The sequence below is a fragment of the Stenella coeruleoalba genome, assembly GCF_951394435.1.
Source record: "Stenella coeruleoalba genome assembly, chromosome: X".
NCBI classification, from domain to species: Eukaryota; Metazoa; Chordata; class Mammalia; order Artiodactyla; family Delphinidae; genus Stenella; species Stenella coeruleoalba.
In genome coordinates, this window is record NC_137152.1 from 105,608,347 (window position 1) to 105,633,961 (window position 25,615).

General features: G+C 41.0%; 1 protein-coding gene across 4 annotated transcripts in view; it reads right to left on the reverse strand.

The window, feature by feature from the left end:
- Window positions 1-15,209: 15,209 nt before the first annotated feature.
- The window catches only part of ZNF280C (zinc finger protein 280C), a 74,668-nt gene continuing 64,262 nt past the window's right edge, over window positions 15,210-25,615 (reverse strand). For 3 of the 4 annotated variants that reach the window (XM_079910862.1, XM_079910864.1, XM_079910863.1), the window contains exons 17-20: window positions 21,489-21,551; window positions 17,500-17,618; window positions 17,067-17,103; window positions 15,210-16,410 (exon numbers count right to left, since the gene is read on the reverse strand). In XM_079910862.1, the coding sequence (XP_079766988.1) occupies window positions 16,056-16,410; window positions 17,067-17,103; window positions 17,500-17,618; window positions 21,489-21,551 (574 nt within the window). In that variant the 3' untranslated portion in view covers window positions 15,210-16,055. Of the gene's footprint in view, window positions 16,942-17,066; window positions 17,104-17,499; window positions 17,619-21,488; window positions 21,552-25,615 lie in introns of all 4 variants that reach the window. The other variant, XM_079910865.1, reaches the window with a different exon arrangement.

The window sequence follows — 25,615 nt, forward strand, 5'->3', positions numbered from 1 at the left end:
AGGCTGTGTTTGCTGACCGGTTGTCCCCACCCAACGTCCTGCCCCCGACTCTCACCCGAGGGGCTGGGGTCCTGTTGTCTATTGGTGAACTGCCCGCTGAAGCCCCTGTTGCTGTGCTTCTCCCCGATGGAATACCCCAGGACCTTGTCTCAGACTTCAGATGCCGACTTCTTGCCCAGGATACGGATTACTGTTGTGGCATCTTTTGGCTCTTGTGACCTGGCTGCAGGGCCGGGCCACCTCTCAGTGGCTGCGGGGGCACTTGTCCATCCTAATGGATGCATTTTAGTCCGGGTCCCGGCCCGTCTTGGTCACGCTCCTTTCTGCTTTAACAGGATCAAGATGACAACATTCCAAGTCCACTGACCAGGATTGCCTCTGACACCTTTCAGGCATTCAACAAACGTTTACTGAGCACCTACTGTGTGCCATTGTTCTAGGCCCCGGGGATACATAGGTGAACAAAATAAAATCCTACTCTCATAAAGGAGACAGACACTAAACAAGAAATGAGATATATAAATGAGATCGTTTGAGAGAGTGATAAGGACTCTAAGGGCCATAAAATGGGGTAAATGGACAGAAAGTGAGGGAGGTGGGGGGAGGGCAACATATTAGATAGAGTGGTCACAAGAGGCATCTTTGAAGAGAGAACATCTGAGCTGAAACCTAAATGAAAGAAAGCAACCAGCTGTGAGGGAAAAGAACCCCAAGCAGAGGAAACAGCAGATACCAAGGCCCTGAGGCAGGGGTAAGGTTGGTGCATTTGAGGAACAGAAAGGGGGCTGGTGGGGCTGAGCAAGCAGGGAGGAGAATGTCGGTTTATTTAAGTGCAGTGGGAAGCAAGTGGAAGGTCTTAGCATCATCTAGATTCAGTAACCTTTGGGAAGATTCAGCAGGTTTACTGACTGGCAAGAGGGAAAAGCCTCCAGTTTTCTTAGCTCCTCTGAGAGGAATAGGCAGCCTTCCTGGGTGTGTGGGCCTCAGGGCTGTCCCTTCCACGCTGGCTGGTCCCCACCTTAAAATCCAGACTTGAAAACTGCCCCCAGACAATTATCTTGTGGTAATTAGTACCGCCAAGGCTCTGGTAGTTTTGCTGCTCAAAGCAGGCACTCACCAATCCTACCTGCCTGTATCTTCTGCAGCTCACCTGCCCAATCCCGTCCCTTCCTGTAGGATGACATTGCTCTCGCTCAGGCACCTGGGGACAGCCAAGAAGTCAGGGGGTTCCCCACTGTGGCCCCAGGAATCCTGAGAAGCTCTGGGCTCCATCCAGTCTCCCAGCCCCAGAACTTCCTGCTGGCAGCAGCAGGGTGGCGTGGTGGCGCCCAGGCCTCCCACAGACTGAGCAAGAGGACCTGGGAATGGGCTGTTCCCAGAGTGCACACTGAGGAAGGGGACTCAGGAGGCCAGAGAACGGTGACACTCTTGTTGCTGTGAGGGTGGTGAGGAGCGGGGGGCTTCAAGAGACGCAGGCTCCTCATTCAGCCTCAGTAAAGCTCTGCAACGATCCATGATGGCCAGTATCTCCCCTCTACAGCCCCCTTTTACTTTCCAGACCTGTAACCTTGAGTGTTCAACAGAGACAGGACCTGGAGAAATAACTACGAACATTTCAATGCCTAGTGGACACCAGACCCTGTGCTAAAACACTTTATATTTTTTCACTAGCTCATTTAATTTTCCTTCAACCCTGTGAGGTAGGGATAATACCTTCCATTTTACTGATAAGAATATGGGTGCTGACCTGTCCAAGGTAGTAAGTGGTGAAGGGAAATTTGTCTTACTTCAAGTCTAGGCTCTTTCTATGATACTATACTGTCTTTCCAGCTGGTTCCAAGCTCCAGGATTTCTCCCCTTGCAGGGATTGTGGGTTTACTCCAACCAGTCCCCCTGATCCACAGAGGCTTGACCAGGAGGCCACTCAATATCTGAGAGGCCAGACGGGGACATTCATCCCTGGATGGGACACCCCTAACCACATCCTCCAGGAAACCCAAGTGGCTGACAGAAGAAGTGTCAGCTCCGGGCCAAAGGAGTCCCCGAGATGTCCTTGGCTTGGACGATAGCTAGGAACCACACAGCCGGCCGGACTCTGCAGCTCAGCCTTTGGGGCCTGCAGGATCCTGTTACTGGGACCCCCAGCACCACCCTTCCCCCAATATCGGAGCATTTGCTCAGGCCCCCGATTCAGCCTGAGGACTGGCTCTGGCTGAGTTCAGTGTGGCTGAGAACTGTCTCCGCAGGGTCCTTCAGTCAGAGAGACCAAGACCAAATGCTTCTCTGAGCACCGCCACCTGGAGCGGTGCTGGGGAGGGAGACCCAGGCCGGAATAGCTGGAGAAGCCCACCCCCCAAGTGTAGCTGACTGCAGCCCACCCTGTGTGCATGCGGGGCGGGGATGGAGGGCTTGGAGACGTGCTGAGAGCTCCCTGGAAAGCAAGGCTTAGCTTCTCCTGCAACTTTGAGTGGCAGATGCAGAGAGGGGTCAGTGATTATTCTGTTATAGCATCTGAGGGGACAGAGTTGCTGCCTTAACTTATAGAGACCTCCCTCCACCCACCATCCCTCATCCCCTCACTGGGAGGGGCCTTGCTCCCTCTGGAAGGGCTGGCCTAGGCCCCACTGGTTTCACACCTAGTTCTGACTCCATGACTGTCCATGTCCCTAAGGGCTGGAGCTGCAGCAGCAAGACTGAGATAGGAATGCCAGAGATTGCCCTAGATTAGCAGTTCCGAAACGCTGGTTCACATCTGACTGAATGAAATCCGTTGGCACCGTGTTAAAGTATAGATTCCTGGGGCACCACCCTGGACATTCTGATCTACTAGATCTGGGGGCAAGACCCAGGAATTTATTTTTTTTAAATATCCATAGTTGATTCTGACGTGCCTCCAGGTCTTTCTCTCTCCCCCGCCACCCCCAGGCTTCTTGATAAACCCTAAGATCTGCAACTACCTTTCCTGAGCCACGCCTTCAAAATTAGTGGTCTAGTTAACATGGAATCCAGCCTGGTGAGGTGGATCCTTTCCTAGGATAAATGAAACTGTTCCAGTTTCATTTACCAAACGTCCTTGGGCTGGGCGTCTGAAACTAGTAGGCAAGAGCCTCTTACCCATGAGAGGCCAATGAAGAACTAATTCGGAGCATAAATAGCTCTGCACTATGAGGACCACTCTGGACGCAAGGTTGATAATTCAATAGAAATTGCATGTCTGTTGTGCGCCCTCTGCTGGTAAAATTAGTGAAGGCTGGAAAGTGTTTACCGGTAGTTTGTTTTTTCTTTTTTTTTTTTAAACATCTTTATTGGAGTATAATTGCTTTACAATGGTGTGTTAGTTTCTGCTTTATAACAAAGTGAGTCAGGGAAGCAGCTGCATAGCACAGGGAGATCAGCTCAGTGCTTTGTGACCACCTGGGGGGGGGGGGAGGAGATATGGAGGGTGGGAGGGAGGGAGACGCAAGAGGGAAGAGATATGGGGATATATGTATATGTATACCGGTAGTTTTTCTAATGGGTGCTGACCATGTCCTGGCAAGGAAGCCCATACAGAAGGAGCTAATCCTGGTCCCAGTTTGGGCACTTAAGACACTGGGAACTAGAAAGGTTACTAATTAAAAAAAATATTAAGGTGGACTTCCCTGGTGGCACAGTGGTTAAGAATCCGCCTGCCAATGCAGGGGACACGGGTTCGAGCCCTGGTCTGGGAAGATCCCACATGCCGCGGAGCAACTAAGCCCGTGCGCAACAACTACTGAGCCTGCGCTCTAGAGCCCGCGAGCCACAACTACTGAAGCCCATGCGCCTAGAGCCCGTGCTCTGCAACAAGAGAAGCCACCGCAATGAGAAGCCCACACACCGCAACAAAGCCTGCTCGCCGCAACTAGAGAGAGCCTGCGTGCAGCAACGAAGACCCAACGCAGCCAAATAAATAAATAAATAATTTAAAAAAATATTGAAGTGTAATTGATATATAAAAACAACATATTGACTTTATACAATTTGATGAGTTTGGACATATGCACACACCCCGTGAAATCATCATCACAGTCAAGGTAATAAACATATCCATCACCTCCAAAAGTTTCTTTGTGCTTCACGCTTTTGTGTCAAGAACACTTAAAATTTGTTAAAAGGGTGGATGTCATGTTAATGGTTACTCTTATAAGTAAGCTACCTTCACTAAATCACTGGGGCTTAACTCTCCTAAGGGAAATCTGTGACCCCTGGTGAGAACTATGAGCCTGGCAGCAGAGAGGGAGGGGAGACATTGAGCACCTCACCTGTCCAGGAAGATAGATTTTGAATCTATCCAAGGGAAGTAACCCTGGGAGCCTTAAGAGAGACCCCTGGGGTCACAGGGCGAGTCCCCTAAACCATGACACAGTTGAAGTAGACAGAAATGGATTTCATGACCTGAGCTGACTCTGTGGTTGGTCCTTAGTCTCTTCTCCAGTATTGTGACTGGCCGCGTTTAACCTTTTTTTTTTTTTTAACATCTTTATTGGAGTAAAATTGCTTTACAATGGTGTGTTAGTTTCTGCTTTATTGCGTTTAATCTTAAAGTATTGGAGGAAGCGTCAGGTAAAAGCAGGGATAGGAAACCTGGCTTATCTGATCCTTACTCACCAATTCCAGATGGAAACCTCGATGCTTCAGATAAAGGGGAAGTACACAGGTATAGTGGTCCTGCCTATCCTTCCAGGGGGATCATTCCATGGGAAGGATGATATCAGATCTAGCCTAATTTTCAATCTCTATACCTCCAACTCAAATAATGACAATTATTAATGGCAGCTAATCTTTATTGTTTACTCTGCACTGCTAAATACTCGGTTATGTGCTTAACATGGACTATCATGCTTGATCTTCACAGTAAACTCTGAGGCACAGAATGATCAAAGCAACTTGCCCAAACTCACACTGTTGCCCAGGGTCAGAGCAGGGGCTAACTCAGGTCTGTCTAACTGCGGAGCCAGAACCACAACGCTAACTTCTCTTATCTCTATTTCTTTCTTTTTTTTTTTTTTTTTTTTTTTTTTGCGGTAGGCGGGCCTCTCACTGATGTGGCCTCTCCTGTTGCGGAGCACAGGCTCCGGACGCGCAGGCCTAGCGGCCATGGCTCACGGCCCCAGCCGCTCCGCGGCATGTGGGATCTTCCCGGACCGGGGCACGAACCCGTGTCCCCTGCATCGGCAGGCGGACTCTCAACCACTGAGCCACAAGGGAAGCCCTCTTATCTCTATTTCTTTCAAGCCTGGAAGGAAGCTGTGCTCCTGGGCCTGAGACTAATGGCTCTACTCCTGCTGCATTCAGGACTAAGTAGTAGATTAGTTGGGAGTTGATCCTAGATGCCAGGGCTTGATCTGGTGAAATCCCTCTTAGCCCAGGGGTAGGTCCAGAACCTGGGAGTAGGGGCTGAGTAGGTACCTGAGGATTGAACTGTCCTCCTAGGAAGAGAGGGCAGGGCAGGGGGATGGAAAGGCTAGGAATGGGCTGGCTCTAACAGTTGGAACTTTAAAAAAGAGATACTTTAGGAGAGCTTCTTGCACCATTTGAGAGATGGGAAGAAATTACTTTCATGAACCTTTCCAGTTCTCCATTCATATGGACAACATCAAGAATAGTGTGATTGTGCGCTAGCTTTTTTCGATGGCCGTACGCATTTTAAGCCAGCTATGAAGATAATGACGTTTTAGGCCTTTGGATAAGGGTTGCTTCCTTGTCTGCAGATCAGAAGTCTGCTTTGAAACTGTGCAGATCTTCCACTAGAGAAAATGTTCAGATTTGACCAAAGCTGGGGCAGGGAGGATGGTGCTTCCGAGTCAGTACTTCCTGATACCATTTTATTTTCAGAATAAGTAACCTGTTTGTTCCTCTGTAAAATGGGATTGAAAATCATCTTTACAGGGATTTTTGAAGATTTAAATAAGATAGCATGCGAAATGTAGTGTACGGGTAAACATTTGTATATTATACTTTATTCAATTCCCCTAATATAAAGGGCATTAGGAAGAAACAAAAATGGAAGACTATTCAGGTTTTTCCAGATCATTCAGTTTTTAAAATAAAGCAGTATTGAATAAATTCTTCTCTTAAATTATTCAGAACTGAGGTAATTTGACCACAAAGCCACTTGAAAGTTACTGAGATAACTAAATCAAGTTTTTAAATTAATTAATTAATGTTTGGCTGTGTTGGGTCTTCGTTGCTGCACATGGGCTTTCTCTAGTTGTGGTGAGCGGGGGTTACTCTTCCTTACAGTGCGTGGGCTTCTCACTGTGGTGGCTTCTCTTGTTGTGGAGCATAGGCTCTAGGCGCGCAGGCTTCACTAGTTATGGCACCCAGGCTCAGCAGTTGTGGTTCACGGGCTCTAGAGCGCAGGCTCAGTAGCTGTGCTGCACGGGCTTAGTTGCTCTGCGGCATGGGGGATCTTCCTGGACCACAGCTCGAACCCGTGTCTCCTGCACTGGCAGGCGGATTCTTAACCACTGTGCCACCAGGAAAGTCCCTTAATCAACTTTTAAAGTCACTTCAAATTGTGGTCTTTAGGACATTCGAGTCAATCAGTAAATAGACAACTGGTTAAATAGCCTAATTTTCTAAGCTTGAGATATTTATTGATTTACCCAAGGATTCTTATGCTTTGAGGCTCTGAAGATTTGCTAGATAGAAATGCCCCATTCTGTTCTCAACATTTTATCAAGAAAGAGAAACTTGTACAACTTCAAATGTTCCTTCTGTTCTATGTTATAATTAATCTATTCAGGTAGATATACTGGAGAAAATGGAGGACAGGAAAGGAGATAAGGGGCAAACAGATGGAGCAATTCCCAGGTTGAATGAAAATATCCCTAACTTCTGAGAAAAGCAGGTACTTTTGAATCATTTCAAAGTCCTACTAAAGGAAAGGCCACTTTACTGCTGGTATTTACAATTATACTTTTTCATAAAATTACTGGTATTAGATAATAAGCTGAGATTACTGGAAATGAATTCCTGGTAATAATCATTTAAAAAATTCCTGTAAAGATGGGATTCTCTCAGCACAAAAGGAATGTTTTCCCCCAAAGCAAATTAGATTCTGTACTCATTTTTAACAAGGCGGTGTCTTTTCATTGTCTTGACAGGAAAAGCCAGAACTACCCTCATTTCCGACATTAGACAATTATACCACATGTAATTGAAGCATTGTGATAAGATGTCATCCACCCTGCAGTCCGGAGGAATGTACTGCAGGACATCTGGACTACAAGCCAAAGTTACGGATAACCACAGTGCTGACGGATTGCCTCTAAAGCTGTCAATGAGAAGATTCCACTGATGTGTAGTTCCCAGGGTCTCCTTCCAGTGGTAGCAATAGTAGTAACAGTAGTAGTAATAGTAGTAACAGCAATGAAAGCAATCACGGCAGGAGCAGCAGCAGGAATGGCCCTAATGTTAGTAGTACTAGGGTAAGCAATGGCATTTATCGAGGGCTTACTTTTTGTCAGGCCAGTGCCAAGTTATTTATATATATATATATATTATATAATACACACACACACACACACACACACACACACACACACATACACTTTTCACTGATGAGGAACCTGAGGTGTGACAAGTTTAGGTAATTCACCCAAGGCTACACAGCTGGCTAGGTTCAAACCCAGGATTTAAACTTAGGACTGTCTTATTTCAAGCCTGAATTCCCTTCATACCACCATATATCCCAGTGGTATCGATAAATAGATATTTTTCAGTATGAAGGATTAAAAACAGTAGAAGAGGGGCACAGTAGCCTCTCCAAGCTGCTTGATGACAACAAGATTTTCCACGTGGTCGAACATCAAAGTGACAGGAGTGAGGCTATGGAAGGATCTCAAAATCAGAGAATCAAGGTGTGTGAATATGAGTATGAGGTGAACCATGGTATGATCAAGTACAAGGCAGTGTAATTTAGGAGAAATACCCTAATACTATTTATCAAAGACAGTTATGACTCAAATGAACCTAGGAGCGTTCATACACGTTCCCTAAAAATAGAAGTCTGGTGAGCTTGAGACACCAAAAGCTAATGGTATGCCTACCTTTAGTACTCTGTGCTTCAGCCATGATTCTCAAGAGAGACATACTGGGTTAGGAAAAGAAAGTTAACAGAAATGATTGTGAAAGTGGTATTGGAAGGTGGGAATGAAAAATAGGGAGGAGGTTGGTGGGAATGTAAATTGATACAGCCACTATGGAGAACAGTATGGAGGTTCCTTGAAAAACTAAAAACAGAACTACCATATGACCCAGCAATCCCACTACTGGGCATATACCCTGAGAAAACCATAATTCAAAAAGAGTCATGTACCAAAATGTTCATTGCAGCTCTATTTACAATAGCCAGGAGATGGAAACAACCTAAGTGTCCATCATCGGATGAGTGGATAAAGAAGATGTGGCACATATATACAATGGAGTATGACTCAGCCATAAAAAGAAACGAAATTGAGATATTTGTAGTGAGGTGGATGGACCTACAGTCTGTCATTACAGAGTGAAGTAAGTCAGAAAGAGCAAAACAAATACCGTATGCTAACACATATATATGGAATCTAAAAAAAAAATGGTTCTGATGAACCTAGGGGCAGGACAGGAATAAAGACGCAGACGTAGAGAATGGACTTTAGGACGTGGGGAGGGGGAAGGGTAAGCTGGGAGGAAGTGAGAGAGTAGCATGTACATATATACACTACCAAATGTAAAATAGATAGCTAGTGGGAAGCAGCCGCATAGCACAGAGAGATCAGTTTGGTGCTTTGTAACCACCTAGAGGGGTGGGATAGGGAGGGTGGGAGGGAGATGCAAGAGGGAAGAGATATGGGGATATACGTATACGTATAGCTGATTCACTTTGTTGTACAGCAGAAACTAACACAACATTGTAAAGCAATTATATTCCAATAAAGATGTTAAAAGAAAAAAAAATAGGGGGGAGATTAGGGTCATTCTATCTGAATAAAATGAAGGTAGAAATAAAATCAGGAAGTTTAGTAATAGACTAACAATAATAGTAACAAAGATGACTTACACTCCTGGGTGCCAGTCACTGTTCTAAGTGCTATATACATGTATTAACTCATTTAATTCCCTCAACCCTATGAGTAGGTGATGTTATTTGCATTTTACAAATGAGGAAACTGAAGCACAGAGCCCAGAGTAAAATATCTAGTTGCTGGCGGGACAGGAACTCCAACCTAGGTAGTCTGCTGCAGGCCCTGGGCTCTTAGCAACCCCACCGAACTGCCCCTTTAAGGTACAGGGAGGCTTTACTATGCAGTTTGGGATCGAAGCTCGTAATCTTAGTATCAAGGAAAATCTCTTGAAGCTGTTTAAGTAGGAAATAAACTTTACAGCGTAAGAAACTCCTTAATAGATAAAAATTGGCTGAAAATAGTAATAGTTTCAAGAAAAGTAGGCAAATGTGTAGATTTGATAAGCATGAGTTACAGAGAGAAGTTAGACATAACTTCAATAAGAGTCTGAAGCCTCTTGAGTTTGAAACAATGTAAAGTGACCATATACTCCCAACACAAATTACTAGTCTCTTCCAGTTATGTATTTCTTATACTTTACGACCACAATCATGAGCACACAAGTTTCTCCTGATATAATTTCCAAAACTATGAAAATGGATATTGCTAGCCTCCAGTTTCATACTCCATCTTACAAATGATTCATGAACGTGAATGAAATGTCTAGAAGTTCATCTTAGTCAACACTCTCACCCAACTATTTTTTATTTCCCAGTTCAGAAAATCTAATGATTATTCTAGGTCAGCATTCTCCATACTGTATCTTATGGAGATTAATGTTTAAAAGTTATTACGTATTGGGGGTGAAATTCCAGAGTCAAATAAATGTCTGCTAATTTTTTTCTTAGAGAACCATAAACCACATGTAGCATGAAAAATCCCACAATAAAGAATCTATTTAACTGTAACCCAGCATTTCCTAAAATTATTTGACCATGGCACTTTTATTATGCAGATCATTTACAAATTATGGACAACTCTAGACCTAGATCCCTTCTTTTGCAGAAATGGACGAGTATTACTTTTACAAGAGTACATGTAGAGAGTTAACCATGACTAGGAATAATTGGGGTATTTCATTCTCTCAATGTATAAAAACTGTTTCTGCTATTGGGGAGAGTGGATGTGACATTCTGAATTCACTTTCTTCTAAGAACAAATTATAAGTGATGTTTAGGTATAACAAAAATACAATAATAAAATCCAAGAACTCCAGAACAAGTTAGTACTCACATTTTAGAAATAGGGCATCTGAGGTCAAGGATACTGCCACTTCCCTGGTGTTCTTCTCGCATCACTAGCCACGCCTCAGTCTCCTCTGCTGATTCCTTCTCATCTCTCTAACCACTTATTGTTGGAATGCCCCAGGGCTTTATCAGTGGACCTTGTCCGTTCTCTATCTCTACTCTTTCCCTCGGAGATCTCATACCATCTTGTGACTTAAAAAAAAATTTAAATGTTGACAGCCTGGACCTCTCCCCTAAACTCCAAGCTCACACATGAGAATGTCCATGACATCCCCACTTGGATATCTAATAGGCATCTCAAATTCAAACATGTCCCAAATCAAAGTCCTCATCTTCCCTCCCAAATCTACTCCTCTTTTAGTCTTCTCCACCTCAGTTAATATCAACATTATCTTCCCAGGTGCTTAGGTTAATGACTGTGGTGTCCCCTACAACACTTTTTCTCTCACACCTCACATCCAACAAATTCTGTTGGCTCAACTTTCACGATATAGCCCCAGTTGAACCACTTATAAACGTACACTCTTACCATCCTACTCCAAATCCCTGTTATCTTCCACCTGGATTATTACAATAGCTTCGAGCTGATCTCCCTGATTCTGCCCTTGGTCCCCTGCATCTTATTCTCAAGTCAGCAGCTAGAGTGATCCTGTTCACTGTACTTAAGAATTTTTGTTTTTCACTGAGGTATAAAACACTCCTGCATTCATCTGGAGAGGGTGTGGAGAAAAGGGAACCCTCCTACACTGTTGGTGCGAATGTAAATTGGTGCAGCCAGTATGGAGAGTCCTTAAAAAACTAAAAATAGAGTTACCATACAATCCAGCAATCCCAGCCCTGGGCATATATCTGGAGAAAACTCTAACTCAAAAAGATACATGCACCCCAATGTTCACTGCAGCACTATTTACAATAGCCAAGACATGGAAGCAACCTAAATGTTTACTGACAGATGAATGGATAAAGAAGATGTGGGACACACACACACACACACACACACACATACACACACACACACACACAAATGGGATACTACTCAGCCATAAAAAAAAGAATGAAATAATGCCATCTGAAGCAACATGGATGGACCTAGAGATTATCATACTAACAGAAGTAAGTCAGAGAAAGACAAATATCATACTATATCACTTATATGTGGAATCTAAAAAAATGATACAAATGAACTTATTTACAAAACACAAATAGGACAGCCCTGGTGGTGCAGTGGTTAAGAATCCGCCTGCCAATGCAGGGGACACGGGTTAGAGCCCTGGTCCGGGAAGATCCCACATGCCGCGGAGCAACTAAGCCCCGTGCATCACAACTACTGAGCCTGCGCTCTAGAGCCCGTGTGCCACAACTACTGAAGCCCGCGTGCCTAGAGCCCACGCTCCGCAACAAGAGAAGCCACCGCAATGAGAAGTCCGCACGCCACAATGAAGAGTAGCCCCTGCTCGCCGCAACTAGAAAAAGCCTGCACGAAGACCGAACGAAGACCCAAGACAGCCAAAAATAAAATAAATAAAACTTTTAAAAATTAAATTAAATTAAATTAAAAAACAAAACAAAAACAGACTCACAGACATAGAAAACAAACTTCTGGCTACCAAAAGGGAAAGGGGGGAGGAGTGAATTTGGAATTTGAGATTAACATACACACTACTATATATAAAATAGACAAACAACAAGGATTTACTGTATAGCACAGGGAACTATATTCAATATCTTGTAATAACTTAGAGAATAAGTATATATGTATGTATAACTGAATCACCTTGCTGTACACCTGAAACACTGTAAATCAACTACACTTCAATAAAAAATAATAATTAAAAAATAAAAACCACAACACTCCTTTGTTCAAAATCCACTAATGGCCTCCTCTCCCAGAATAAACGCCAAATCTTCACAATTGCCTGTAAGGCTCTATACTACATGGTCCACATTACCTCTCAGGCTCCATCTCCTACTGTCCCCCCTTCTCCCCAACTTTACTGCAGACCCATCAGTCTTGTTGCTATTCCTTGAGCCAGGCATGATCCTACTTCAGGGCCCTTCTTTTTCTTCCTCTCATTATGCTAGCTGTAGATTTTTATTAGGTTTAGGTTAGGTTAAGGAGGTTTCCTTCATATTCCTAGTTTGCTAAGGTTTTTTTGGTAGAAGATTCACATGCCATAGAATTAACCATTCTAAAGTGAACAATTCAGTTGCATTTAGTACATTCACAATGTTGTGCAACCATCTTCTGTCTAGTTCCTCTACACTGTCGTCACCCTGAAAAGAAAACTCTACCTATTAAGCAGTCGCTCCCCATTCCCCCGGCAAACACCAATCTGCTTTCTTTCTGTCTCTATAGATTTGCCTATTCTGTATATTCCATATGTCTAATTATACAATGTGACCTGTGATTTTTTTTCACTTAGCATCGTGTTTTTGAGGTTCATCCACATTGTAGCATGTATCATTACTTCATTCCTTTTCATGCCTAGATAATAGTCCATTTTATGAATATACTACAATTTATTTATCCCTTCATCTGTTTATGACATTTAGCCTGTTTCCCTCTTTTGACTATTGTGAATAGTGCTATGAACATGCATGTACAGGTATCTGAGTCCCTGCTTTCGAGGCTTTTGGATACATACCTTGGAGTGGAACTGCTGGGTCATGTGGTAATTCTGTTTAACTTTTTGAGCAACCACCGAACTGTTTTTCACAGTGGCTGAACCATTTTGCATTACCATCAGCAACGAATGAGGATTCTAACTCCCCCTTCACAGCTTTTGCCTTTGCTGTTGTCTCTTTGGAATGCTCTTCTGAGATACCCAAGTGGCTCACTTCCTTATCTCCAGGTCTTTAACTCAGTTGTCATCCTGTCATGGAGGCCTATTCGGATCACCAAATTTAAAACTGCAACCTCCCAACTACCAACCCGTACTCACTATCCTCCTTCCATACTTAATTTTTCTCAAGAGTATTGATCATCATCTAACATACTATACACTTTTCTTATTTTCTATTGTCTATGTTCCAACACTGAAAAATAACCTCCACAGGGGCAGAGATTTCAGTCTGTTTTGCCAGCACCTAGAAGAGCGTCAGGCACATAGTAAGTGCCCAATAAATATTTACTAAACAAATAAATGAGGTCCAAAGAGGTGTTTTGGCAAAGTTTGACAAAACAGAGTAAGAAACAGTCTTTGTAGTTCAGAGGTTATTTTTCTAATAATGGTGATGGATTGAAACTGAGCCAATCCCACTTTTTATTCAGCTGTAACCAAGAAGCATGCGTGTGTAAGATGGCTATTTCTAAATCAGGTGAAAGGACTATTTAGAATAGCCTGAAAGTAAAGAGATCAGACTGTCAAGCTAAAACTCATTAGCACCAATTAAAACTCAACTAACTGCCTATAATAAGTAAGCTTAGTACTCACTGAGATGTTTTATTTAAATGAAGTAAAAAAATGATGCTACGGGATACAGAATTTTAAGAGCATTATACTTTAAGAAAATGAACCTAATATATACTGTAAGTAATAGAATCCTATGGAAGAACACAAAGGTGCAACCCTGCCTAAAATATTCCTATAGCAAGGATGTGGTTTATCGTATTTGTGAACTATGACAGAGGCAGAGAAAATATCTGTACATAAAAAGAGACCCTATGTTAAAACCACAAAGAAGTTATTTCTGGGCAAAAGTTTAAAGCTTGGTGCAATTAATACTGATGAATTATTCACCTGAAAATGGTTAAAATGGTAAATTTTATGTTATATATTTTTACCACAATTTTTGAAAAGTAAAAAAAATGGATAGAAAGATGGTGAATGAAAAAACATCTCAGAGACAGATATGGAAATAAAGACTAGAAATATCGCCAAGTCCACTACTAAGAAACAAGCAACTTTTGGAAATTTTGGAAAATCATTTACAGCAGAAATCAGTCTGGAAAATTGAAACTAATAAATTCAACTCTTTTGACTATGAGTTACAAATAGACTACATAACAAGTGAGCCTTGAAATTGTCTTTCAATATGTTTCTGCTATAGGCTGAATATGTTTCCCCCTCCCCCCCAGCCAAATTCAAATGTTGAAACCTAATCCCCAATGTGATGGTATTTGGAGGTGAGGCATCATTAGGTGATTACGTCATGAGGGTGGAGCCCTCATGAAAGAGATTAATGCCCTTGTAAAAGAGACCACAGAGAACTCTCTTGCCCTTTCTACCATGTGAGGACACAGAGAGAAGACGACTGTCTATGAACCAGGAAGCAGGTCCTCAACAGACAATGAATCTGCCAGCACCTTGATCATGGACTTCCAGCCTCCAGAAAAATGAGGAATAAATTTCTATTGTTTATAAGCCACCCAATTCTGTTATAGCAGCCCAAACGGACTAAGTTTCAAAGTACAATTCAAGAAGTTCTAATGCTAAGAGGAAAAAAACCACTCATGATTGAGCCAAACAACTTCTGAGCCTGCCCACCTTTACGGTTATTAGGATTACAAAGGGACTCTTGCCACCCTTTAAAGTTCTAAAAATTAGTAAAGTATACACAGTGAGCTTTTAACTGCGCTGAAGCAAAAACCAGAAGATGGATTCAACAGATAAAGCTCTCAGTCTGTAGGCCAAGTAATCAGGCTTCCATGTAAGAAGTAAAGCAATGCTCCTAGTTGTATGACAAAATCTGCAGCTTTTTTTTTTTTTTTTTTTTTTTTTTTTTGCGGTACGCGGGCCTCTCACTGTTGTGGCCTCTCCCGTTGCGGACGCGCAGGCTCAGTGGCCATGGCTCATGGGCCCAGCCGCTCCGTGGCATGTGGGATCTTCCCGGACCGGGGCACGAACCCGTGTTCCCTGCATCGGCAGGCGGACTCTAAACCACTGCGCCACCAGGGAAGCCCTAAAATCTACAGCTTTTATGCAAAGTTATTTATTAGAAAATAATTCCAGAGGCATTTTAACAGTACAAATTTTATTAAAAAAATAAGTAATAACATCAAAACTCTTCAGCAAATCTATATTCAATGTAACCAAAATAAACAAACACCAAATAAAAAAAAATATACATCTATATATATATGGGCAAGAAACAAGTGCAGTTTTTGGTCCCAATATTTTCTGGATATATTATCTTTATCCAAAGGAGTTACATTAATGGCTAAGAAGACATTATGTGTTAGATGTACAGAAAATGTAACTTTAAAATTTGTTTTAAGGTCTGTAGGAAGTGTTTTTTGCCAATTCTTTATGTCTTTGACCTCACAATCACTAAGATAATGTTAATGATAGTCCCAGGATAGACAGAGGATATAATAATGTCTAATGGTCTAAACAATTACCAAATTAAGAAGTCAATAGGTAGCTACATAAAATCTGTGGAGAATTGTAAGGATTTTTTGGGGAGTTATTAATGAAACAAAACAAACACAAAACAAGTTTTAAAGAAAAGAAATAAAAGAGGACATGACAAAACGGACATTAATAAATTTGGTGAAGACAACATAAAACCAAGATAACAAAATTAAATTAGACTTAAAAAAGTTGAATATTAGTATTGCTGAAAACTCCTAGGGTTTTTTAACACTGGATAAAACTTTAAATGACAGTAAAAATCACTAACTTTAGAAATTTGTTTTCCAAGAACATGGAAATAACCTTGGTTCCCTACATAACCAGTTTTTATATTCCTTGGACTGCATGCATGCTAGAGAAAGATTAAAGGGCAGCAGCCAAAATGATTAAACTTCAACTTGGATGTTGAAGCATTGATTTGATGGGCTTTTTTCTTGGTCAGAATCAACCCATAAGCTTAAGATCAAGAACCAAAGCCCCCAGGGGGAAGTTGTGCTCAATTTGGTGGGCCTTGAGGTCATCTCTGGCCACATTAGCATCAGTCTTATGGGAGGCCAGTCATGAAGGAAGGGACTCTCCCTAAGATCTGATTTCTTAAGGCCACAACCTAGAGGAGGTCTCACAGTCAAACAATTCACATTCCTTGGAAAGAGAGAACAGGCATCAGATGTGTCCATCGAAGGGGGACACTGACCAGGAGTACCCTGGACTTTTTTTGAAATTTCTGTGTTGCTTCTGCATCTGAAAAATACGAAAAATAGAACAATGACAGACAAGGAATGAGGAAAAAGACAGCTATCTGATCTAAAATTGTAAGACTTATAAGAAATTAACTAAGAAACCAGACAAAACAGACAAAAAAAGATGAACAGTCACATCTTTTGGAATGCAATATTCTGAAAGCAAGTATAGCAGAGAAAAACACAAATTATTTTAAGCAAAGCAAGAAAAGACCATAGCAACAAAAGTTATTTTTGAAGAGAGCCAACTGGAGAGAAAAACATATGTTAAGATATGTTAACCTGACACAAAGATAAGGTGGAATAAGACTCTAGTGCCATCTGAAAGCTGAAAAGAGCTGAATAATGAGAACTAGTGTCATGAACTTGGCTGTTTAACCGCCTTCGTATGAGAAAACACTTCAGAACTTTGAACTTAGGAAACTGCCTTTGTGTAAGAAAACACTTCAGAACTTTGAACTTAGGAAATTCCAACTTGTCTTGCACCAGGTTGCACGAGCTCCATAGAGCAGGAATCTATTTCAACAAGCGGCTTTAAAAACAAAAACAAAAACAAAATACTTTAATATTTTTCATTTCTATTAATGATACATTTAAAAAATGCAACAGTGTTAAAATCCATCAAAGAAAAATGCACTAAATGAATATTAAACTTACGCAGAAGTGGGTCCAGAAGCTGAGGTACTCCCAGGAACTGAAATTAGAAGAGTTTTACATTTAAAATAGAATATATGAGGAATGAAAAGGGGAAAGGGAGGAAGGGATAAATTAGGAGTTTGGGATTAGCAGATACAAACTACTATATATAAAACAGATAAACAACAAGGTCCCACTGTATAGCACAGGGAACTATATTCAATATCTTGTAATAAACTATAGTGGAAAAGAATCTATGTATATAACTGAATCACTTTGCTGTACACCAGAGACTAACACAACACTGTAAATCAACTATACTTCAATAAAAAAAATTCTTAAAGAATATATGAGGAATGAAACTGTCATTTTAATATGTAAGAGCCGTATTGTGGCTGATCAAAAACACTGGAATAAGTATCAGAAATCCAAAGTAACACAATTATATACGTACCATTCTCTATTATAACTTGGCAAGTATGAGTTTTACGTTGACTTAAGTGTTTAGCCATAAGATCTAAACCAGAAGAATCAGTTAGGAAATCACATTTAAGGCACACCAGAGTAATGCCCCTATGAAAAAAAGAAGACAGAAAGAAAAGGTTTTTATCTTTTATGAAAATCCATATACAAGTTCAATCATTATTTTTCCATGTAATAACTTGACTTGTTTTTTATGTGTCATGATCACCATTTGCAAATTTTGTTATATAAACCCGATATATATGAAATGGTATAACCATGTCTCTAGAAAATGGCATAGCCATGTCTAAATTATGCTAGCATTTAGTGCTCTATAAGCTTGTTCCCTCTGATGCCGGTTTCCAAAAGATATGAGTGAAGAGAACTAAAGCCCAGTCATGACTCCACTAACTTATATAACTTGTGCAAGGTACAATCTTTCCATGCCTTTGCCCACCTGCAAAGCAAGGCTACAATATTCATCCATTCAATACACATTTTCTGAGAACCTTCGTTACATACTCTGTACTACTAGGTCTTATGGATACAAGAGTGAACAAAAAAGGATACACTCTGTGAAGTCTACAATCTAATGTCCTATTTAATTGATGATGAAGTCAGAAAAGAAAGGAGGCCTTAAAAATAAATCATGCAGGGAGTTTCAAGATGGCGGAAGAGTAAGAAGTGGAGATCACCTTCCTCCCCACAAATACATCAGAAATACATCTACATGTGGAACAACTCCTACAGAACACCTACTGAACGCTGGCAGAAGACCTCAGACCCCCCAAAAGGCAAAAAACTCCCCACGTACCTGGGTAGGGCAAAAGAAAAAAGAAAAAACAGGGACAAAAGAATAGGGACTGGACCTGCACCAGTGGGAGGGAGCTGTGAAGGAGGAAAGGTGTCCACACACTAGAAGCCCCTTCGCGGGCGGAGACTGCGGGTGGCGGAGAGGGGAAGCTTCAGAGCCACAGAGGAGAGCGCAGCAACAGGGGTGCAGAGGGCAAAGCGGAGAGATTCCCGCACAGAGGATCGGTGCCGCACCAGCCCGAGAGGCTTGTCTGCTCACCCGCCGGGGCGGGCGGGGCTGGGAGCTGAGGCTCAGGCTTTGGTTGGAGCGCAGGAAGAGGACTGGGGTTGGCGGCGTGAACACAGCCTGAAGGGGGCTAGTGCACCACGGCTAGCTGGGAGGGAGTCCGGGAAAACGTCTGGATCTGTCTCTTTTTGAATTATGGTTTTCTCAGGGTATATGCCCAGTAGTGGGATTGCTGGATCGTATGTTAGTTCTATTTGTAGTTTTTTAAGGAGCCTTCATACTGTTCTCCATAGTGGCTGTATCAATTTACATTCCCACCAACAATTCAAGAGGGTTCCCTTTCAGAGCCCATATTCTTAAATGTGACATGACACCACCTCGCCACCTTAACCCAGGTTATCTTATTAAATCAGTGTTAACTACTGCAATAGTCTTAACCAGTCTATGTGCCTCATGTAGCTACAACTCACCTTGTATACCCCTCCAAATCGATCTTCTTTCAGTACCCTTGATTCTACACAAAACCGCAATGGCTTTCCCAACATCCTCAAATTAAAATTACGTCCAAATTCCCCAGCCTTTTTCAAGGATTCCACAATCTGCATCTCAGCTCAAAACCATTTCCCCAGACTCTGAACTTAATGCTATGTTATATGAACTTCATGCTCCATTCAAACTGTACTACTTTCCATTCATTGTGTATGTCTTCTGCTTTTTTCCTGTCTGCATTTTTATTCATGTTATTTCTTCCAACTAAAATGCCCCGTGCCTCTTCTTCTAAGTAGAAAACTTTCTTTCTTTTGAAATCAGTAACTCTCATTGCACTTATTACAAACCTCCTTGCATTAATTTCTGTAGTTATTTATGTTCACACCTTACTGTAAATGGTACATTCCTTGAAGGTTGGTACCAAGCCTTCTTCATCACTGTCATCTTTATAGGACTTGCTACACTGTGTTATACATAATAGATGTACAATAAACAGTTAAAGAATGAACACTGCATTTTAACAAAATATTAATTACAAAATTTATTTTGTAAAATTACAAGTATGAAACCTCCCATACACAGAAAATAACCAATTTTCTGTTTAAATTTGAGATCCACCCAAGGTAAGAAAAAAGCACCTCAGATCTTTAAAGTCATACAGTTAATTTAAGAATCAAGCACACAACTGTGTTTGACAATAGTGAGGTAAAAATCAAATTAAATTCTCATCTTTACAAATCCTTTTCATTACTATAAAAATTTTTAGTACAGGTTAATACCTAAATATAGTTTATTAGAATCTTCTAATGCCCTGAATTTAGTAATATTTTAAAAATAGCACTAATATATTTTAAAAATGGAATCAAACTTTCCTCTGCCTATGAGCTATTTGTCTATCGTCCACATACTCCACATGTCACTTTCAATATTAATTTACTCAACAAATATTTATGGAATGCCTATCATGTGCCAGGCACTATTCAATGCCCAGCAAATGTCTGGCATAGCTCAGTATCTGAACTACACACATTCTAGTGAGAAGATATAGACAATAAACAAGAGGGTGAAATACACAATATACAATACATTGAACAGTAAAAAGCTGCCATGAAGTAAAAACAAAGCAAGAAAGGGAAGAGAGGGAGTGCTGGGGGTGGGGCCTGGGGAAAGGATGCTACTTTATTATTATTATTTTTTATTTTTATTTTATTTTTTGCAGTACACGGGCCTCTCACTGTTGTGGCCTCTCCCGTTGCGGAGCACAGGCTCCAGACACACAGGCTCAGTGGCCATGGCTCACAGGCCTAGCCGCTCTGCGGCATGGGGGATCCTCCCAGACTGGGGCACGAACCCGTGTCCCCTCCATCGGCAGGTGGACTCTCAACCACTGCGCCACCAGGGAAGGCCGGATGCTACTTTAAATGGGGCGGTCCAGGTAAGGCTCACTCATTGGAGGAGAGACCTAAAGGAGCTACCTAAAGGTAGCTACCATGGGAGCTAGCTACCCATACAGATATCTGGGGAAGAGGAAATGAGGCAAAAGGAATAATAAAATACAAAGGTCCTGAGACACAGCATTCCCTCTTCTACTTTTCCACTAACCCAAAGCATCAAAACAACTATTGGCTAAACTTAAGTCTATGTCTTAGCCTCTTGCTACAAAGATCTTGACACTGGTATTTCAAATAGCAATGAGAACACGAACAAAATAATTAAAGGAATATAGAGTGAAAAGGAATTAGAAGAATGTGAAAAAAATGGTTCTTAGTGGATTCTGAGCTAAGTGTGTGTGGTATAACCAAAATGAATTATCAATGCCTTTAGAAATGTTCACAATTCCTCTGAACAGTAAACAAGTTGTGTACTTTTATTTCAAAAATAAAAAAGCCCCAAGGATTATGAAGGCTATATACTGATCACAACCAAAGTAGTGTTAGTCACTTTACTAGGTATCTTAAAAGTCTTAAATTTTCAAATATTGCTGGAGAGCCTTATTTTTTTAATTTTATAATGCAAATTCATGAAAGTTTCACCTTAATGCCTGACATCACTGAAACAAGTTTAGCTAGAGAATACAGGCAATCCCCTCTTTGAGGTAAGGATATAAAGTACAGAACTCTATTATGTCTAGTAGCAATCACTTCATTTTCCAAACTAGGCACTCCAGCATCAGGTTAAAAAGCTACTATAATTTTTCAGTAGAGAGAATGAAAAAAGATCGAGTAGGGTTTCCCTGGTGGCGCAGTGGTTGAGAGTCCGCCTGCCGATGGAGGGGACACGGGTTCGTGCTCTGGTCCGGGAAGATCCCACAAGCTGCGGAGCGGCTGGGCCCATGAGCCATGGCCGCTGAGCCTGCGCATCCAGAGCCTGTGCTCCGCAACGGGAGAGGCCACAACAGTGAGAGGCCCGCGTACCGCAAAAAAAAAAAAAAAAAAAAAAGATCGAGTAGTTACCTGAGAGTTCCAGAATGCTTCTTAAAAAGATAAAACCGTTTAGTTGGCTGGTTGCTATGAGAGCTGGAGAGACAAAAGACAAATGAGATTTTATTATACAATAAGTCATTAATTTTATGATCAGTTTTCAAGCCTATGCTTAGTTTTGAATAAAAGACCATGATTTAAATTATAAAACTCTATTAGCATCTCTGTTTAATTCAAGATTTTTATCTTACATTTCATTTTCCCTGTGTGTTTTCGAACAACATATTTCCCTGAGAATAATCTTAAATGATCATACCTCACCATTATAAAAAAAAAACCTTTAGAGTTAAAAATGCAAAGAGCATCAAGTTAAGTTTTTCAACTGTTAAGAGTTGAGAACAACTTAAAAGGTATTGGCTAATAATGTATTTTGCTATAATATAAATTGTTATGAATAATAATTATTACTTTCTAATCTTGATATACTTAGCCCAGGGGACCAATCTGAATGATCCTGGAAGTAAATGTTTCTTGGGCTAAATGACATTACTTACCATCAGTAAAATGAAACATTTAAAGAATCTTTTGCAATTACTAGGAGAGCTTTTAAAGAACACGAATTAAAAACAGAGCTCATGAGTTAAAACAATACTTTCTCTCCGCACAGAACAGAAAACCACTAACCAAATTTTGCAGCCAATGCTAATAGCTTTTATACCCCCTTTTAAACTGATAAGGAAAGCTTTCCTGTATTAGAAAGTCAGGCAGAATTAGCTGGGATTAGTGTAGCACAGTATTACTCAAACTGTGGTCCATAGACCAGCAGCATCCGTATCACCTGGGAGCTTATTAGGAATACAAAGTCAGCTCCCACTCCAGACTTACTGAATTAATCTCTGGTGGTGGAGCCCAGAAATCATTTTCAACAAGTTTTTCAGATGATTCTTATGCAAGATAAAGTCTGAAAAGTACTAGCCCTAGCTTGCACTGACAGACCCAAACCAGACAACACATCAAGTCAATGGTTACCCTTAGACACACAGTAACTATCATCAGCATACCACGTATACATGGGAAAAGAATGGCTACCTATAATGCCAAGAAAAAATCCTCAGAATAGGTGCTATGGTGAATACAAAGAACTGCTCTCTCAAGTAGGTAAGACAGACACGTATTTAATATGCGGCAGAATAGCTGAGTAGTACAGAACTCAAAGAAACAACTGATTCCTACGAGTGGCTGTGGTGATCAGATACTTCACAGAAGGTAAAATGAAAGGGAAGGAGAAGGGCATTCCAAAGAATTAAGGAAAAGTCACTTTAGATATTGAATATGGGACAAACTATCCATTGGGGAAGATTAATTAATCTGGGAGGCTTGACTTCTGTATGATTACAGAGTTGGTATGGGCTGAGAATAAAGATACTCAACCTCTGAGAAAAATGAAGCTTCTGTACATACAGAGCTTAATCCTATGACAAAAGTCCACACGGGTCGGAGTGAGGGTATCCAATTAACGGAGAGGTACTTGAGGCAACCAGGGAAGCAAGGCACCAATGAAGTAGGGGAAACAGGAGAGCGAGCTTCAAGGCCCTTAGAAGAGTAAAAGTGGAAGATTTCAGTTCTGTATGAGGCTAACGATGAGTAAGCAATCAGTGTGTGTGATGACAATGCAGTGCAGGGTTGGGGCTAACTGGAAATTAGAAAAAGGCTATGAAGGAAGCCTGGACCCAATTGGGAATATTTTGGGATAGAATGGGGTTAGAGGTCCTACAGGACAGTTGAGGAGCCTATGGAAAATGGGAAAGGAGAGGACAGAATGATCCATGGGTTTAAGAAACACCAAAGATAACTTCCAATTTAATCTCTTGGAAATTAGGGGCAGAATTAAAGCCCCACTGGGGCAGCCATGTGTTAGGCACAGAATAAGAGACCAGCATTCTCCCCAGCAGTATACTGAGAGAAAGGTTGGCTGTGGTCTGGTTTGGAACAACTGAGGTATGGGTGCAGAACCACTGCAGTAGTTGTGAGGCAGAGTGGTAAATTACAGAAGATGGACTTTCAGGAAGCCATGATGAATGGTGGCAGATCAAGAGAACTCCATAGGCTTCAGAAACTTAAAGTCTATTATTTCCAGGTGATGCTCCACATTTATGGAAATAATGCGTGGAGACAGACTGAGCTTAAAGGGTATTGGGGTGATAAGAGTTTGGATCCTAGACAGACAAAAATGTTTGACTTATTTGTGTCCTGTATAAATGCCAGTGAGTTAAAGGTGAAAATATCTATCAAATAGTTAGAGATGAAGAGTTGGATCTCAGGAAAACTCAGCACTGAAACTGGAGGATTTACAGTTGAAAGGTAAAAGATAAAACTCTGAGAGTGGTTGAAGTACCAAGAAAAGAAACGTAAAGAGGCAAGAAGAGCTGAAGAAAGAAAAGGTAATGAAATAGAGGAGTAGCAAACAAGAAAAAAATGGTGGTAATAGTTTAAGAGAAGTTGAGAAGAGTTTCAAAAGTGAGTGATCAAAAGTATCAAATACTCTAAAGAAGTCATGGAGGAGTAAGAATGAAAAGCAGTGAGTACACTGAGTGATTAGGACATGACTGATAACCTTCAAAGGGGCAGCTTGAACTGATAGATGGGGGTGATACTCAAATTACAAAGGGTAAAGAAACGACAAACAAGATAGTAAAGAATACTCTTTACAAATGTTGACAGTAAAAGGAAGATAAGAAAATATGCAAAGTAAAGGCAAATCTCCCTCATCCTAAAAAAAAAAGAATACCTGAAAATATTTGCAGGCAGAAGGAATGTGGTAGAGAGAAAAATGAAATGAAGGTGCATAAGATTATGGAGGAAATGGAGGAGATGAGGGGCAGGATTAACTTTGAAAAAGAGGACATATCTTTTTCTGAGATTAATGTTTGGATGAAGGAAAACAAAAACGAGGTAGAAAGAGGTTAACCTTGGGAAAAATGAAAAGGATGACCTCTGAGTAATTAGTAGGCAAGGTTAACAACTGAGAGACTAGAATAAAATCTTGAAGGTACTGAAAAGGATTTAAACATGTTGTAGACAAAAACAAAGAGGTATTTTTTAAAAGACAGGACCACATTAAAGTTAAAGATCAGGAATTCAGAGCTGACTGAATCAAGCACAGTTTGGTGGTCTAGAATTGAGCATAGAAAAAGATCAAAAAGGATAAGAGAGTCAAGGATAGCAAGGTTAAGCATGATTGAAGATGTAAAGGATTCTAGAACAAAAAACAAAGCAACATTCAAAACAGATGAACTTGAGGGTGAAGTTGACTATACAATTGGATTGGTGATGCTGGACTGGAAAGAGGGGTCAAGACTGAAAGTCCTGGGGTAATGAGATTTCAAAACGAATGAATATTGTATATGATGAGGTAAAATTGGATGGTGGTAAAGAAGGGGGTACAACACCTCAGAGGTGGATGTGAAGTGCTGGCATTAAAGAAGTCAAGGCAACATGATGACAGGCTGATCATCAAGGGGAAACAAAAAAACTGAGAGCTAAGTTCTGAAGGCATTAAAAAATGTGGGCAAATCCTTGAAAGTGGTAGTTAACTATGACCATAAAGTAACGTAGAGGTCTTGTTATGATTTGCAAGAGAACCACTTTTATTGGTTATACCTTATTTCTGACTGAAAATAAATGGAACTACCTCAATCTGAATAATCAACTTATTTATATCTGAATAATTTTTGTCTATTAAAAAAAATCTATCCCAAAGGCATAAAGTACCAATGAGGTTCAAATGAAAGTAATGAGGGCTCTGAAGTCTTTCTCTAGCAATAGAGTACATGGTAGGTGCTCAAATAATGTAAATAGAATTGATATATGAAAAGAAATTCCAACAGTAGCGTCATGACCGGAATATCCCTGTACTCTCTCATTTCACATTCATCAAATGAATGCAAAGATAGATAGCTTGAAAGACAAATGGACAGACAGACGGATGAGAGAGAGAGAGAGAGTGCGAGAGAGTGAGCATGTGAGCACCAATGATGTTCCTAGCGTCTTTGACAAAGCTGAAGTCTCTAAAAGTTGACTGCTTTGAAGTGGGTAACACTCACGTGGTTCCATGTATTTATTTGATAAATATTCTGGAAAAATTTTAAATTTTATGGACC